The 15,114-nt window shown below is 40.1% G+C and overlaps 1 protein-coding gene across 1 annotated transcript; it reads left to right on the top strand.

Moving 5' to 3' along the window:
* The first annotated feature begins 520 nt into the window (after positions 1 to 520).
* LOC128606342 (zinc finger protein 84) lies at positions 521 to 9,676 on the top strand. The gene is made up of 5 exons (XM_053622385.1): positions 521 to 586; positions 2,679 to 2,858; positions 4,888 to 5,003; positions 5,687 to 5,830; positions 7,573 to 9,676. Exons 2-5 carry the CDS (start codon positions 2,711 to 2,713, stop codon positions 8,389 to 8,391), a joined length of 1,227 nt encoding a protein of 408 aa, XP_053478360.1. The 5' UTR covers positions 521 to 586; positions 2,679 to 2,710; the 3' UTR covers positions 8,392 to 9,676.
* Positions 9,677 to 15,114: the final 5,438 nt, after the last annotated feature.

Below are 15,114 nucleotides of genomic sequence, written 5' to 3'. Positions count from 1 at the left end.
TTTGAAATATCAGATTTTTAAATAAATTTTTTAGAGTATAGTTACCTTTAGATTATTTACAGGGTTATTTTATTGATTTATTGTAAGTTATTCAGCTTTGAAGCAATACAGCACGGTACTTCTCTGGAAACTTCTTCAGCATCTGAGCTGTGCATGAAAATGCTTGTTGAAAATGTGTTATTAGATAGTACATTATATTACATTTATACACTATTGTTAGATAAATAATAGAGGAGGCGATCTTCAATTATTTGAAATATGTATTTTGTGAACTGCAATGCAAAGTAATGCTGTTTTGTTTGTTACACGGTAACGCAAGATCTCATTAAATAACTTCAGCCATAACGAGAACAACCACTGATCAGAACAGCGCAAGCTTTTGTCCCTTATAGAAACCAAAACGTCAATGAGCCGTTTGGTAGCCGACAGAGTCGACTCTTGTTTGGTGAGCTGAACCACGTGACCCGGCTCACTAAAAAGACTCGGTATTCACTGGCGTCTTCGACTCACTTGCGCCCCCTTTACATTATTTGCATGAGTAGTTGGTGCTGGCGGTTTCCCTCCATAAAAAGGGCAGCTATATAAGGTAAGCATGTAGCCCTTGTTGTTTGTAGCTTACCTTTTTTTCTGCTTCTTCTTTCCCCCGCCATAGTTACTAATACTTTGCACGTGGTTTATATGTGAACTGGTTGGATAAGGAATTGCTTAGCAGCCGGCTGGCTAACCAATACAGGTCAACAGTTGGCGAGTTTAATTTCTAAGGGTGTTAGCTTAGCTCGCTATCAAATTAGCTAACATACATATACGACTGCTAAGAATTGCACTCATAGAGTTATCTTTCTCAGTAACCGAGTCGCAGCTAAATCAGTAGCCCGGTTGGTCGCTGATCCCAGATCCAGCGGTATGTTTTCATGCAGCAGAGACAAGGCCATGTCACTTAGGCCCTGGTTTGTTAGCTTGGTTAGCTAATGTTTGAACTGTTTCGCAGCTTAATAATTACTTAACACGACGCCGGCTCGCTTTATTTGATTCTCTAATCGGGGGGGGAAAAGGGGGACATGAGCATTTTGCTCTTTCACTTTCCACGTATTCAGTAAAGTCAGTGTTTTTCATCTATCCTGCGTGCTGCTAAAGCTAACTAGCTAATTCGTTAGCTAGCCGTGCCGCCACTGTTAACCACGGCAGAACTGACATGACGTGGGATTGTTAAACTTGTTAAACATTAGCTACTGGTTACTTTTAACTGTGTAATGACTTCATCGGTATTAATGAACCAGCTCTAACTTCACTGAAGAGCAGATCGATAATGTGAAGAAAGTTTGCTATGTATGAGCAGTGCGTCCAAAGCAGAGGGAGGAGGGGAGGGGGGCGGGCGGTCAACTCGAATCAATACCAAAAATAACACACATGGAAGAGTCCATATCTTGAATATCCACTGGTTTTACTACAGCCTGGCGAAAGAGATTTATCTGAAACGTCCTGTTTGACTGGAAACTTTGTGAGCTAACTCTGAACTTGTACCAGCTCGAGTAGTATTACTGAAGTACACCAAGTCTGCCTCACACCTCCAGGGCTGGGGCTTCAAATCCTGCCTCCTTCACTGTCTCATGTCATTATTTAACAAGAGCTAGGAAGTTATTGTGCGGTGATTTAGTATTTATACCTCGTGCTTTAAATGGAGAATGAGTTTGGTTTTATTTCTAGAGCGATAAGACCTCATCATGAAGCAGCTTAGAAAAATTCAGGTGTATATATTTATATTCTGATCTTGATGAAGTTGAGGAAGAACCAGATTCAAAATCCTCTTTTGGGTGATAGCGGGATTAAAAGTCTTTCACGATTACACAGTCAGTACGTTTACACGGACAAAAATAATCTGATATTAACCCGATTAAGACGAGACTCTAGCATGTAAACAGCGATTATTGATGACCTTAATCCGATTAAGGTCATACTCGAAGTAAACACAAATGGAATTAAGACGTGTCTGTATTCCTGTTTTAGTCGCGTTATAGATGTGCATTACAGACATGTACACACCTTAATCACACTGTTAACGCCGTGTGAGAGTTTTCACCGCATTTCGCGACAGGGCACGTACACACACGGCAGTGCTCAACCGTTTTACGGCAAACGAGAGCACGGCTGCGTCTCAAACTGCGTACTTACCTACTACAGGATATAGCAGGTGAAATACATGTATTTCGGCTACTATATAGTAGGTAAGTAAGCAGTTTGGGACGCAGCCCACGGCTTCAAGCAGTCATCTATTTGCACGTATAGCATGACAAATGATTAACTGCACTTGAAGTTTTCGTAAAATTAAAAATGAAACACTCAGAACTGTATACGGTACCTTAACAAAGATAAACTGTATGTCGAAACGTGAAATTCTGGAGGAAAGGTGTGGCGTGGGGACGTAATGACGTGTGCCGTTAATCGATCTCTGTTCTATAACATGTAAAACATGAAAGGAATATTCTAAAAGCAATTCATGTAAACACCTTAATCACAATATGGTCTTATTCAGAATAAGGTCAATAATTAGATTACTGCTGCCCATGTAAACGTCATCACTCTCATATTCATAAGAGTGCATATTTATTATTAGCATTCTGGTCTTTATGATTCCAGCTATCCAGGTGGGTTTGTAATCCTATATGTTTGTTTCTTTGCAGTAGCGAATACACATATAGGCCCATTCTTCAGAATGGATTCCGATATACTGAAGATAGAGGAGATCGTGATGGGAGGTGGGGAGACTGCTGCCCCTGCTGACGTGAACGCTGAGAAAGCGGGGAAGCCGTACACCGCGATCATCATCCAGGATCCTCCTCCAGCACCTGTCCTTCAGTCCTGTAAGAACTGTTCTCTTCACCTTCCCAAGGCTTAAGATAGCCTGGGCAAAGTTAGGATAAGTATGATAGCATTGGATTGAACAATTTGGTGGGGTTGTATTTCTTTCTTTGATTTTGATCCTGTTTTTAAATTCAGTTAAGTTATTGGAACCTTTCCCGTCTGATTTCACCACTTATCATAGCACAGAGTCTGCGTTGCTAAAAGTGTCCAGTGACATCTTACTTGCAGTTGATGCTGGGGAAAAATACTGTGTTGATGCTACTAGATCTAACAGCTGCCTTTGATTCTGTAGATCATAACATACTTCTTTGGCGTTTAGAGCATTTGATTGGTATCAAGGGGTACCACCTTACAATGGTTCAGCTCATATCTTAATGACTTTTCAGTAGCATTGGGTAAGTTCTCCTCATCTTCTGCGCCTATTATTAGTGGTGTACCTCAAGGCTCCATTCTGGGCCCGCTTCTTTTTAACTTATCTATGTGTCCACTGAGGAATATCATCAGGACGCACAATGTCTCTTTTCATTTATATGCTGATGATACCCCGCTGTATGTACCATTTGAAAGCTGGTGACTCCATTCAACCATTGTTGGACTGTCTCGACGAAAAATGGTTAACAAATAGAATAACTTTCTCCAACTGAATGAAGACAAAACCGAAATAATTGTTTTTGGGTCCCCCTAGATTCAGACTGTCTCCGAGGTCTCATTAATGAGCTTCGTAATCACTTCCCCTCAATTTCTTCCCAGGTTAGGAACCTTGGTATCATCCTGGACTCAGAATTATGCTTAACCAAGCAAATTCGGTCGTTAAGAATAGTTTTTATCAACTTCGGATCATTTCTAAACTTAAAACATTTTTGTCTTTGGAAAAGGTTATTCGTGCTTCTATCAGATCGTGTTTAGATTATTGTAATTCATTGTACTCGGGTCTTCCTCGGTCATCTCTTGCTCGTCTCCAGATGGTTTAAAATGCAGCTGCAAGGCTGTTGACCAGGGCAAAGAAATATGATCATGTCACCCCAATATTAGCATCGCTCCATTGGCTCCCGGTCCACTTTAGGATTCAGTTTAAGATTCTGTTTTTTGTCTTTAAAACTCTTAATGATCAAGCTCCTTCTTACCTCAAAGATCTTCTTACTCCACAATCATCTAGCAGATTTCTAAGATCTTCTGATAGGTTTCTTCTGTATGTCCCTCGAACTAAAGGTGATGGAGCTTTTTCAGTCGCTGCCCCTCGTTTATGGAATCGACTGCCACTGGACATCCGCCTTACACCTTCTGTTATCATTTTTAAAAAGAGGCTGAACGTGTATCTCTTCTCCCAGGCGTTTTAATCTCATTTTTACTATTGTTTATTTTCTCTCTGTTTGGTTTTATTCTGTTTTCTGTTTAACTTCTTTCTTACTCTGTTCAGCACTTTGGTAAATGTGCTATATAAATAAAATTTACTTACTTTCTTTCTAGTAACTTGAAATTTCTCTCAATAGAAATTTCCCTGGATTTACTACACTTCTGAGCATGCTTTTCACATCCTGCAGTGGAGGATGAAGTTTGTTTTTCCACTTGTCTCAAAGGAGCAGTCTAAAATTTTGAGGCACACCTTTTGGGGTCTGCAAGTAGATTTGGGTGGTTTCGAGGTTTTACTGATGGTAAAACCTTTAGTATACATGAAAGCATGTGCTGTGATCGCGAAGAACAAGTCATCCGGTTAATGCACCACTCTTTGCATGGTCCTACTATTATAGCAAACGGTGGCATTTCACACAAGCAGTAAACAAAGAAAGATCACACAGAATAAAATAATATAACACTTTCAGTTCATTCATGACGAAGTATGTATGTTAACTTAAATGGATAATGCGACTAATAGAAGCTTGTTTCTGGATTTTCTGCTAACTAAGACAGTTTTCCTAGCAGTTTTATTATTTTCAGTAGTAACCAGACATATTTTGTACAGCATTGGCCATTTAGACATGTATTCATATTGCATGTGCTTAAAATGTTCTCTTTTGACTCAATTTACAGACCAGCATGAGAGCTTGCAGTGTTTCCAGTGTTTTATAACCTTCTGTAACTCCAAAGCCAAGGAAAGGCATATGAAGAAGAGTCACCGTGAAGAATACAAACAGCAACTGCAGCAGGTTAGTTTTAAATCACTTTTTAAATCACTGAATACCTTAATATTTTCACTAGGGCTGTTGGTACCACCACAGACACATATTAGTGTTTAAGGATGTGTTGATACCAGTACTGGTGTTTGTCTGATGCCATGCTTATCTACTCAGTAAAATGTACTCGTAAAAAAAATATTCAGATATTAACTGATTCTCTGAGACGTTAGTCTCATGTACGTTGGCATGTTAATGAACAAACGCTACCAATTCATGGTGATCTGGATGTATTTCATGATTAAAGCTGGCAAGCAAAGCAGACTGTAAACTGTGCTCTGTGCAAATATCAAGGGGAAGTACTGAGAAAACGTTAAACATAAACTTCAGCACCAGTCACTGACGACAACAATTCCTATGTAACAGAAACAAAACAATAAAATCTTTGTGACCTCCGTTGTTAATTAATACTAAGAAGTAGGTTACTCATTTTGGCATCACTGTTGGCAGGGAGGAAAAAAAAAACCCAATGTAAACTGATGCTCAGTCTGAAAAATCATATCAAATTTTTTTCCCTAAGACTTGGCTTGTGTAGTGTTGGCAGAGTTTTTCAGAGTAGTTGGAATTGTTCAAACCAAAAAGTGACCTAAAACATTTGCTCGTGTCTATAAAGTTATTGAGTATATTTTGTTTGCTTTTTTTTTTTTTCCTTATAGTGTGACACACTCTTCACCTGTTATGTTTGTGATCGCACATTCCCATCCTCTGAGGAACTAACACTGCATCAGTCTACTCACAACAAGGAAGACAAACCCTTCAAGTGCGCACACTGCGGAGAGAGCTTCCGTACATTCTCAGAGGTGAAGGGATATTCCTATGAGCTTTTTTTTCTGTTTTTCTTTGTATCATTGTTCATGTCTGTGTCCTTCGACTCCAGCAGCTCATCGTTTTGTCACGTACGGAAAAACCTGTCGCGTGTCGATGCGGCTACGTTTCGGCCAAACGGCAAAAAACGATGAAAAATTGGTTTCCCTTTTTCTTTCTAAACGTACCAAGTTTAGAAAGATACTGAGGCGACAATACCGAGTTTCTGTTGGGATAAGGATCCAGTTTAACATCATCCGTCTGTCTGAAGATGCCTGAAACGTTGCTATTTAAGTGTGATTGCCTCACACAGCGAATGTCAAGAGTTCATGACGTTATATGCCGTAGTAATAGACATGTGCTTAAACACTTGTTTGTACTTGGATATTGATCTTCAAATTGCACCTGAAGCATCTGCACCTGCTCCATCATACCAAAAACAGTGAGGAATGCTTACACCCATTTAAAAAAAAAAAGTTTGTATGACCTAATAAAACTGAGAAATTAAGCCGACAGAACTAATTGAACCAATCAGCTGTTATTTCCCCACCAGTGTAATAGCTAACAGGGATCAGTCAAGTGAGGAGTGTTAAATGTTGCGAGTGACTTTTACTGCAGGTGATGCGACTGAAACACGTGTCTGATTTTTCTCCTCGCATGCCACATATAGTCCTAAAACTTCCAAGAATAATAGTCTAGGTCAGTGATTCTCAACCAGGGGGGTGCACCCCCGTGGTGAGGCGTGGAGAGATCGGAAAGGGGGCGCAAAATGTTTTCAAGAAAAAAAACACAGACAGGGCATAATTTTGGTACTAGGTGCATTTTATTGCTTTTCAAATAGAATGTGCATAAATGAAAAACCTTGCGTTCCCTCTCCCTCTGTATTTTCTTTTTGCTGGGGAGAGGCGGAGTTTAGCCCGCCTTTTATCAGGCAGTCAGTGCAGACCAGTGTTGCCAACTTAGCGACTTTTCAGACACCTTTAGTGGATTTTTTTTGTTGTTGTTGTTGCCAAAAAACATGCCTAGCGATTCTTGGACAAACCTTAACGACTTTCAAAATGTGACCAGTACTGTCCTACAAGCGTGAGGTCTTGCCTTCCCACTGCCCTGTCACCTCTCTCTGTGTCTGCTCTGTTCAGTGAGGGTCTGAGAGCCGGAGATTTGACAATGTCATGGATAACGAGACGCGCACTTCCTCCCAATTTACATCATTCATATGCGAATGTTTATAGAACGCAAGATGAAAAGTAATGCAACATGTTTTACATGTAAAATAGTCCACGTTATTACAGCCTAGTTCTCTGTTCAAATTAGTTATAGTGTTCAGAAACATCTTTGATCATTCATGTTCCATATCGGTCCGTTATATAGTTTTATAAAAGTCATAAGTTATGAAAAGTAATTTTAAAAAAGTATAAAAGCACTAAAGCAAAAAAATCTCTCTATCTAGCTATCAAAGACAGATGATAGATTAGGTTATATATCGATAGATTTTATTTAGAATAGATAATCATTATACCTGGTCTCCTCCAATATGGGCCACATGATAGGGGAGGCTGGGGGAGGGCTTTAGTTATAAAAGGTTTTTTTTTTTGTTTGTTTTTTATCGAAGTACGTTATGTTCTTGGCTGCACTGAAACAAAGATGCCTTTTAAGGCTGTAACTAACTTGTATAGCCTGAAGCTCTTTTTATCGTCAGCTCTGTTTAATTGGTCGGTTTGTCTTCTCATGTCCCTAGTTGACCACACACCGGCGGCAGGTGTGTTACGGGCGTCAGTTTTTGTGTAGAGAATGCAACGAGACGTTCCGGAGCCAAGCACTTCTCCGTACTCACCGTCTGGCCCAGCACCCTGCGCGCCCGGATGGAGACGACACTGACAATCCTAGCAAAACCCACCGCTGTGGTAAATGTGGCAGGGGATTTGAAGAGGAGTCTGAGCTGCTGAGCCATCAAGAAAACCACGCAGCGAACCAGCACTGCAATGGCAGCAGCCCTGTCAAGAGGCGTGGCCGGCCTCCCAAAGCCGAAACAAGCTTGGCGACTGGAGAGAAGAAGCAAAAACGTAGCAAAAACGAAGAAAATGAAATTGCAGAGAAATCAGAGGACGCACCCGCAGCGCCCCCAGCACCACCAGCACCACCAGCAGTTGAGGCTAAACCCAAAACAGTGGGAAGGCGAGGGCGGCCACCAAAATCTGCCTCGCAGGATCCCAAATCTGACGAAGACAAATCTGACAGCAAGAAAACAAAGGCGGCTTCTCCGACAGCTCGCCAGATCCCGTGCCCAGAGTGTGACCTTTTTTTCTCTGCACCAGCTCAACTCCGGGCGCATAAGAAAGAGAAGCACACACAGCGCAAGGCACATCCATGCCAGGAGTGCGAGGAGAGCTTCAACCGTGCTGAGCAGTTGGAGGCCCACATGGCCCGCGCACACAAGGCTGGCCGTTACTCCTGCTCGACATGTGGCAAGAGCTTTGGCCGAGAGAGCAACCTTAAAGCCCACCAACAAAGCCATGGGAAGGAGGATGAGAAGTCTGCTGGGGGCGGCAAGAGATAAGCTGAGCGTGAGAGAGGAATGAGGCTTTGACGGAAATGGGTTAGGGCTTTCAAGGTTTCTAAAGCAACCTTTAGTGGAAGAAAATGAAAAAAAAACATGTTTTGGTTTATAGTTTGGAGACAGGCTTGAGATGCTTTGAGTGGGCGAGACTCTTTAGAGTTTCGTGTGAAAACTGGAAACCTGAAAGTCCCATTTGGCTTCCTCATTTCATTCTGACATGTTTTAATAGCTGTGGCATAAGTATATGATTTGGGCCACAATTTAAAATGTATAGCATAATCAAACCCATGTCTCACATATGCCAGAATTGTAGGGGCATGAACCTGATTTAAAAAAAAAAAAAGAAGAAGAAGAAAGAAAGAAAAGGAAAAAAAAAAAAAAGCCCAGTCTTAGTGAAAGGATTTGCATTAGGCTTTTATTCAAATATTTTAATGTAATTTTTTTTATAAATATGAGTGCGTTGTTTTTACATTATATTTTAGAAGTTTTGGGACGAAAGGTATGCCTAAATGGAATTAGTGTTTTCTGATGGTAAGCATCAATTAGCGAATTAGCAGATTTATTTAATTTCCTGTTGCACCACAAGGCGTTACTTTTAACTTTGTTACATGTGACTAGCGATTCAGAGCTGTTATAAGAGATGATTACTCATGTTACCCCATTTTTTTTTTTAATAAAAAATTCTAATTTTATTTGTTTATAATAATCTGTGACTCCTAATCATAATTACACAGCAAACTGACATGTACAGAAGCTGTTGCTGTGTAGAAGTAAATTCAGTCTTTCTCCAGCTACTTGTTTTAAGAAGAGGTCTAACATGCCTGGTCTAACATTTATCTGAGCTAACCTTTTTAATTCTGCACATGCACTCTTTGTATTCATTAAAACTTTAACCAGCAATTGTATTACTATGATTTACTTGATGGCGGTTGTTCAATGTGAACGTGATACCTCTCATTTTATCATAGTAATGCAGATACGTTTTTAAACTCTTAAAAGCAGCTACATGATGCAGGTTTAATTGTCCTCATTTGAATCCGAATAGTTAGCTCACGTCTGTCTCGGTGTTATCAAGCAAGTAAAAATGTTTCCTCTGACATCTGTAAATTAATGCATACACCCTGGCCCATGTTTTGATGATTTTATTTTATTTTTTTTAAACATTAGTAATGCACAAACTTTGACCACTGTAGCCCTCTGGGGGGAAAAATGTATCCTGTGTCTTCAATTTAATTTTCCCCATGTTGCCTAAATGGTTTAAAATTAAAGAAAACCACCTTAAGGAGCTGCTATGGAATCAGTGTGCAAATGTTTCCATGGTCCAGCACTTTCTCGACCCTGATCTCTTTGTCTTATTTGGTTCCCGTAACTCATTCAGAATGAATCAGTTGCTCTAAACTAAACGAATGCTTCGAAACTCGGGTATCTGGACAAGCACGGGTGCGAACCGAAGGCTCGGCTCAAGGCAATATTGTATTACAGTTCACTCTTGGACAATGCTAATATTTCCGGTCTGTGATCAGTTAGATGTGTAACGGTTTGTAAAGTCATGACAATAACGGACTAATACATTTTGTCCCTTCATGTCGTTCCAAAACTTGTGCTGAGATTTAGTTCAACGAAATAAAGCATCGCTAGATGTGTTGGTTGTACACGGCAGTGTGTGTCGGGATAAACATTTAATGACAATGTAATAGAGAGACAGACTATTAATTAAACAAATAAATAAAATCTTAATAATGCACGACAAGAAATGAATGTCCGTGTATAACAGTGCTTCAGCAAGTTCACTAGATTACTGTTTGCAATCTCCGAAAACATTCCAACTGAATTCAAAGCAAAAATAAAGTTCACATTGCAGCAGTGTCTTAGTGAAGGAACATGGCCCAAACTGTGACAGTCATTTGCAAATATAGGCTTTCTACACCATTCTAATGTATCAGATATTACCTGATGATGCAGAACCGGATACCATCAATGATGGAATAATGCAGTCAAACAAAAGAGCAACTTTGTGTTTTTTTTACCTCCTGCGTATGGATGCCATCCATCTCCTGACGTGCCGTTTATTATTGTCAACAACAAAGAAAGCCAATAGTCTTAACAGGGCATTCCTCATACTGTGAGATTAATCATAGTAAGTGGTATAGTACTGTCAAGCTGTTAAAATCATATTTTTCCCCCTGGGTAGCTTTATATATTCAATAATAAATGCTTAATTATTTAAAACCATAATATTATTAGAACAATGAACCAATTCTAGCAGTGCAGCTGGAGCCTCTCAGTCATGCAGCCTCAAAAGTTCATGTTAACAATGGGGGTGGTGGTGGTTTGGCGGTTAAGTCTCTGGGTTACTGATCGAAAGGTCAGGGATTCAAGCTCCAGCACTGCTAAGCTAACACTGTTGGGCCCTTGAGCAAGGCCTCTTAACCCTCTCTGCTCCAGGGGCGCCGTATCATGGCTGACCCTGCACTCTGACCCCAACTTCCTGACATGCTGGACTATGCGAAGAGAATTTCACTGTGCTGTAATGTATATGTGATTAATAAAAGACTCATTATAACAAACAACTCGGATGTATGCGAGCTGTCTGTCCATGTCACCAGAAAGAGACGTGTCAGCGTACAGTTACATTTAACACACATTTCAGGCTGTGGGCCAAGCCCCAAAAACATTTATGTCATCTAATTCTGGTGTGGAACTATGCTCTTTTTTTGATATCCATGTATAAAATATATGATATGGCCAAAAGTATGTGGACACCTGATGATTACACGCATATGGACAATTTTAAAACCATAGGCGTTAATATGCCGTTAGTCTTACCTTTTGCTGTTATAATAACCTCCACTCATCTAGGAAGGCTTTCCACTAGATTTTGGAGCGTGGCTGTGGGGATTTGTGCTCATTCAGCCACAAGAGTATTAGGTTGGGCGGTGATGTTGGGTGAGGAGGGTCTGGGGTACAGTTGTGTTCTAGTTCATCCCAAAGGTGTTCAGTGGGGTTGAGGTCAGGTCTCTGTGCAGGTTACTCGAGTTCATCCACTCCAACCTTGGTAAACCATGTCTTCATGGAGATCGCTTTGTGCACAGGGGAATGTTGTCATGATGAAACATGATGCAACAGGTTTGGGCCTCTTAGTTCCAGTGAAGGTAAATGGTAATGCTACAGCATACAACAACATTCTGGAAAATTGTGTGCTTCCAACTTTGTGGTAAACACTTGGGGAAGACTCAAGAGGTCAGGTGTCCACATACTTGTGGCCTTATGGTGTATTTCTGTTAACAAGGTAAGAAATGTTCACATTTATTCACATTCTAAAAGCACCAAGTGTAACTTTCAGGCTAGATGTCAGGGCCATCAGATTACTTCAGATCAGATTAAGAACACCTTTTACTGCAAAAATATGTTGTTTTATATCTCTGATTACCAAGAAAGGGAGCATCAATCTGAAATGTCACACTGTAAAAGGTCTTTAGAGCAGATCTATGACCTTTCCTACATTATGCAATTGTCTACCACAGCGGAAGCAGCAATGACAGACGGCTTAAAAAATAAATCATTTATTTGCAGTCTTGAGGATGTTCAAATTTGGGGATAAGTTTATTAAGAAATAAAGGATTAGCCTCCTTTACTCATCCCCTAATGCCAGGGTTCAGACAAACGATATTTATTCGGATTATTTTGCTCTCGGACGAGGGTGTCGTCAAGGTTGTCCTTTATCCCCTCTGCTTTTTGCTGTCGCCATCGAGCCGCTGTCTATTGCACTAAAATGTTCTCCCTTGTTTAAAGGAATAGTTCGATACGGTGTAGAATACAAATTGTCGCTGTATGCTGATGATTTGTTATTGTATGTAACCGATCCTATTGCCTCTATGCCAGCTGTCTTGGGTGTTCTGGAGTCCTTCGGTGTTGTCTCTGGTTATAAATTAAATTTATATAAAAGCGACTGTTTTCCTGTCAATACTGCAGCATTTTCTCTCCAACAGTCAGAGTTACCGTTTTGATTTTGTCAGTCAGGTTTTAAATACCTAGGTATCAACGTGACACGTTCTTTATCTAATCTTTCATCAGCTAACTTCACTCCCCTTATCTCAAAGGTTAAATCTAACATTCAGAGTTGGGGTAACTTACCCCTTTCTCTGATTGGCAGGATCAGTGTCGTCAAAATGAATATATTACCGAAGTTTCTTTTCTTGTTCCAGCAAGTGCATCTTTCTCTGCCAAAATCATTCTTCGATTCATTGGATAAGATAATTAGTACATTTATTTGGGGAGGGAAGCCACCAAGGGTTAGTAAATCTTTATTGCAGAAATGTAGACTCAGTGGAGGACTTGCATTACCCAATTTTCAATTCTATTACTGGGCTGCGCACATTCATAAACTTTGCTACTGGGTTAAATCTCCTGGATCTTCTTGGTCTAAATTGGAACTATCTGCTTGTAGGGAATCCTCTTTACCTGCTTTGCTTTACTCCTCTTTACCTACAAAACTCTCCCTATATACTGATAATCTAGTTTTCCTCAACACACTTATGACTTGGTATCAATTTAGACGGCGCTTTAAATTTGTAGGTGCATCCTCTTTGGGTCCTTTAGTCAATAACCATCTATTTCATCCATCGTGTTTGGACTCCACATTTTCAGTATGGTATGACAAGGGTATTAAACAAGTTAGAAATCTATATGCCGAAGGTGTGTTTGATAGCTTTGCCAATATGGTATCCACTTATGACCTCCCTGTGACGCATTTTTTTCGGTATTTTCAAATTCGGAATTTCGTTTCTAGATGTTTTCCTAATTTCCCCTCTGCGCCTCCTGAACAGGCTTGGGAAAGCTTGTTTTCAAACAATCCACATCAGAGAGGAATGATTTCTAGGATTTATGATTTTATTCTGGCGCTAGGTAGTGAGTCGAGTAACAAAATTAGGAATGCGTGGGACTTAGGGGTACAGATAAGAGAGGAGTGTTGGGAACATGCTATAGGGAGGGTACAGTCTACCACTTCTTGTGCTCATCTTGGACTTATACAGTTCAAAGTTTTAAATAGAGTGCATCTGTCCAAGTCGAGACTTTCTGTGATGTATCCGGACGTAGAGGACAAGTGTGATAAATGCCATGGCTCTCCCTGCCATCTTGGCCATATGTGTTTCTTCTGCCCTGATCTCCATGGTTTTTGGTCTGGTTTTTTTTACCATCATGTCCACTATTCTTAGGGTAGATTTAAAGCCTTGCCCATTGATTGCTGTATTTGGGATTCCTGATGACTCAGTTCCATTGAGCTCGATACAAAAGGATGTTATTGCTTTCACATCCCTTATAGCAAGACGTTCCCTACTGTTGCATTGGAAGTCTGCTAAATACCCATCTATCTCCCAGTGGCTAAAGGACGTGATGTTTTTTCTAAAACTCGAGAAAATAAGGTATACGATGAAGGGTTGTTCGGAAAATTTTTTTTTTTTTAAATGGCATGCCTGTATCATATACTTTATGGAGTTACAGACACTTCCCACTTAAATTTTGGTGCCTGTTGTTGGGTCTTACAATATCTATGTAACCGGCGGGGGGGGGGGTACTTTTAATTTTGTTTTCCTTTGTTAGTATAAAAAGAAAAAAAAACCTGTGAATGTTTACTGCTGTGTGTTTCTCAATTTGTTTTCTTTTTTCTTCTCAATGGAATATTTGGGAAAGGGAGGGGAGGAGAGAAGAGAAAAGGTGATGTTCCGCAGACATGTTTGGTAGACGTGTTCAGCAGAAATGTTTAGTTCAGCAGAAATTTCAGCAGAAATGTTTAGTTCGGCAGAAATGTTTAGTTCAGCAGAAATGTTCAACAGAAATGTTCAGTAGAAATGTTCAGCAGAAATGTACAGCAGAAATTTTCAGCAGAAATGTTCAATAAAAATGAAACTGTAAAAAAAAAAAAAAACTTTTTGTTGTGGTTTTATGTGTTCATTTTTACATTTTTATATACATAAAATTCCCACATTCATAAGAAGTTATCACCTCCCACACAGTGTCTAGCTGTACCTACACAGTGTTGTCTCACTTTCTCCTGATGTGCACATTAACACAAACACCTTTGCTATATATCTGAAAATAAACCAGTGGAAGAAGAATCTGCAGTGAAGTTCTGTATGCACGTAGCCTCCAAAACAACGGGTCCTGTAATCAGTTTTACAGAAAAAAAAAAAAAAAGCTTGGACCAAGTTGTAATTATGATTGTGCCTTAACGTTATAGAAAGTGTAGTGGCAAAAAATGTCCTGATTAAATGCAAGCCTGTGAAGCTTCAGGATCAGCTAATACTGGACTCCCCTGAGAAATGCTATAGCCAATTTACAACTAAAACAAACATTGAGCGAGCACAGAGGAGGAAAGACATCCAGAGAAACAAAATGCTTGTATTAACTGATGTATCTGCCAGTTAACCTCTCATCAGTCTAACACAGCACGCTGAACTTTCAGGGTTTATTATACTGATGGTGAGTCGCTGACTAAAAAGGGGGGGGGGGTGGACGATGGATGATGATAGACTGCACATTGGTCATTTTGCTGTGTTGGCCTGAATTATTATAAAGTTTTGCAGCCAGAATACAATTCAATTACACGTGAGCCAGTTTTTCCTCAGTTCCTATAACAAGGGATCGATCAACTCGAAAAATAGGCAAGATAGCGAGACTCAGCTCACTGCATATATAGTTAGGTCCATAACAATCTGGACATTG

The sequence above is a fragment of the Ictalurus furcatus genome, chromosome 1 (genome assembly GCF_023375685.1).
Source record: "Ictalurus furcatus strain D&B chromosome 1, Billie_1.0, whole genome shotgun sequence".
NCBI classification, from domain to species: Eukaryota; Metazoa; Chordata; class Actinopteri; order Siluriformes; family Ictaluridae; genus Ictalurus; species Ictalurus furcatus.
The sequence above is the reverse complement of the archived record's forward strand: the minus strand, read 5'-3'. Positions and strand labels throughout refer to the sequence as shown.

Coding starts and splice junctions, on each gene's coding strand:
- LOC128606342 (XM_053622385.1), top strand. CDS start 2,711: ATGGATTCCGATATACTGAAGATAGAGGAGATCGTGATGGGAGGTGGG. Junction 2,859..4,887: donor AGCACCTGTCCTTCAGTCCT/GTAAGAACTGTT, acceptor CTCAATTTACAG/ACCAGCATGAGAGCTTGCAG. Junction 5,004..5,686: donor ACAAACAGCAACTGCAGCAG/GTTAGTTTTAAA, acceptor TTTTCCTTATAG/TGTGACACACTCTTCACCTG.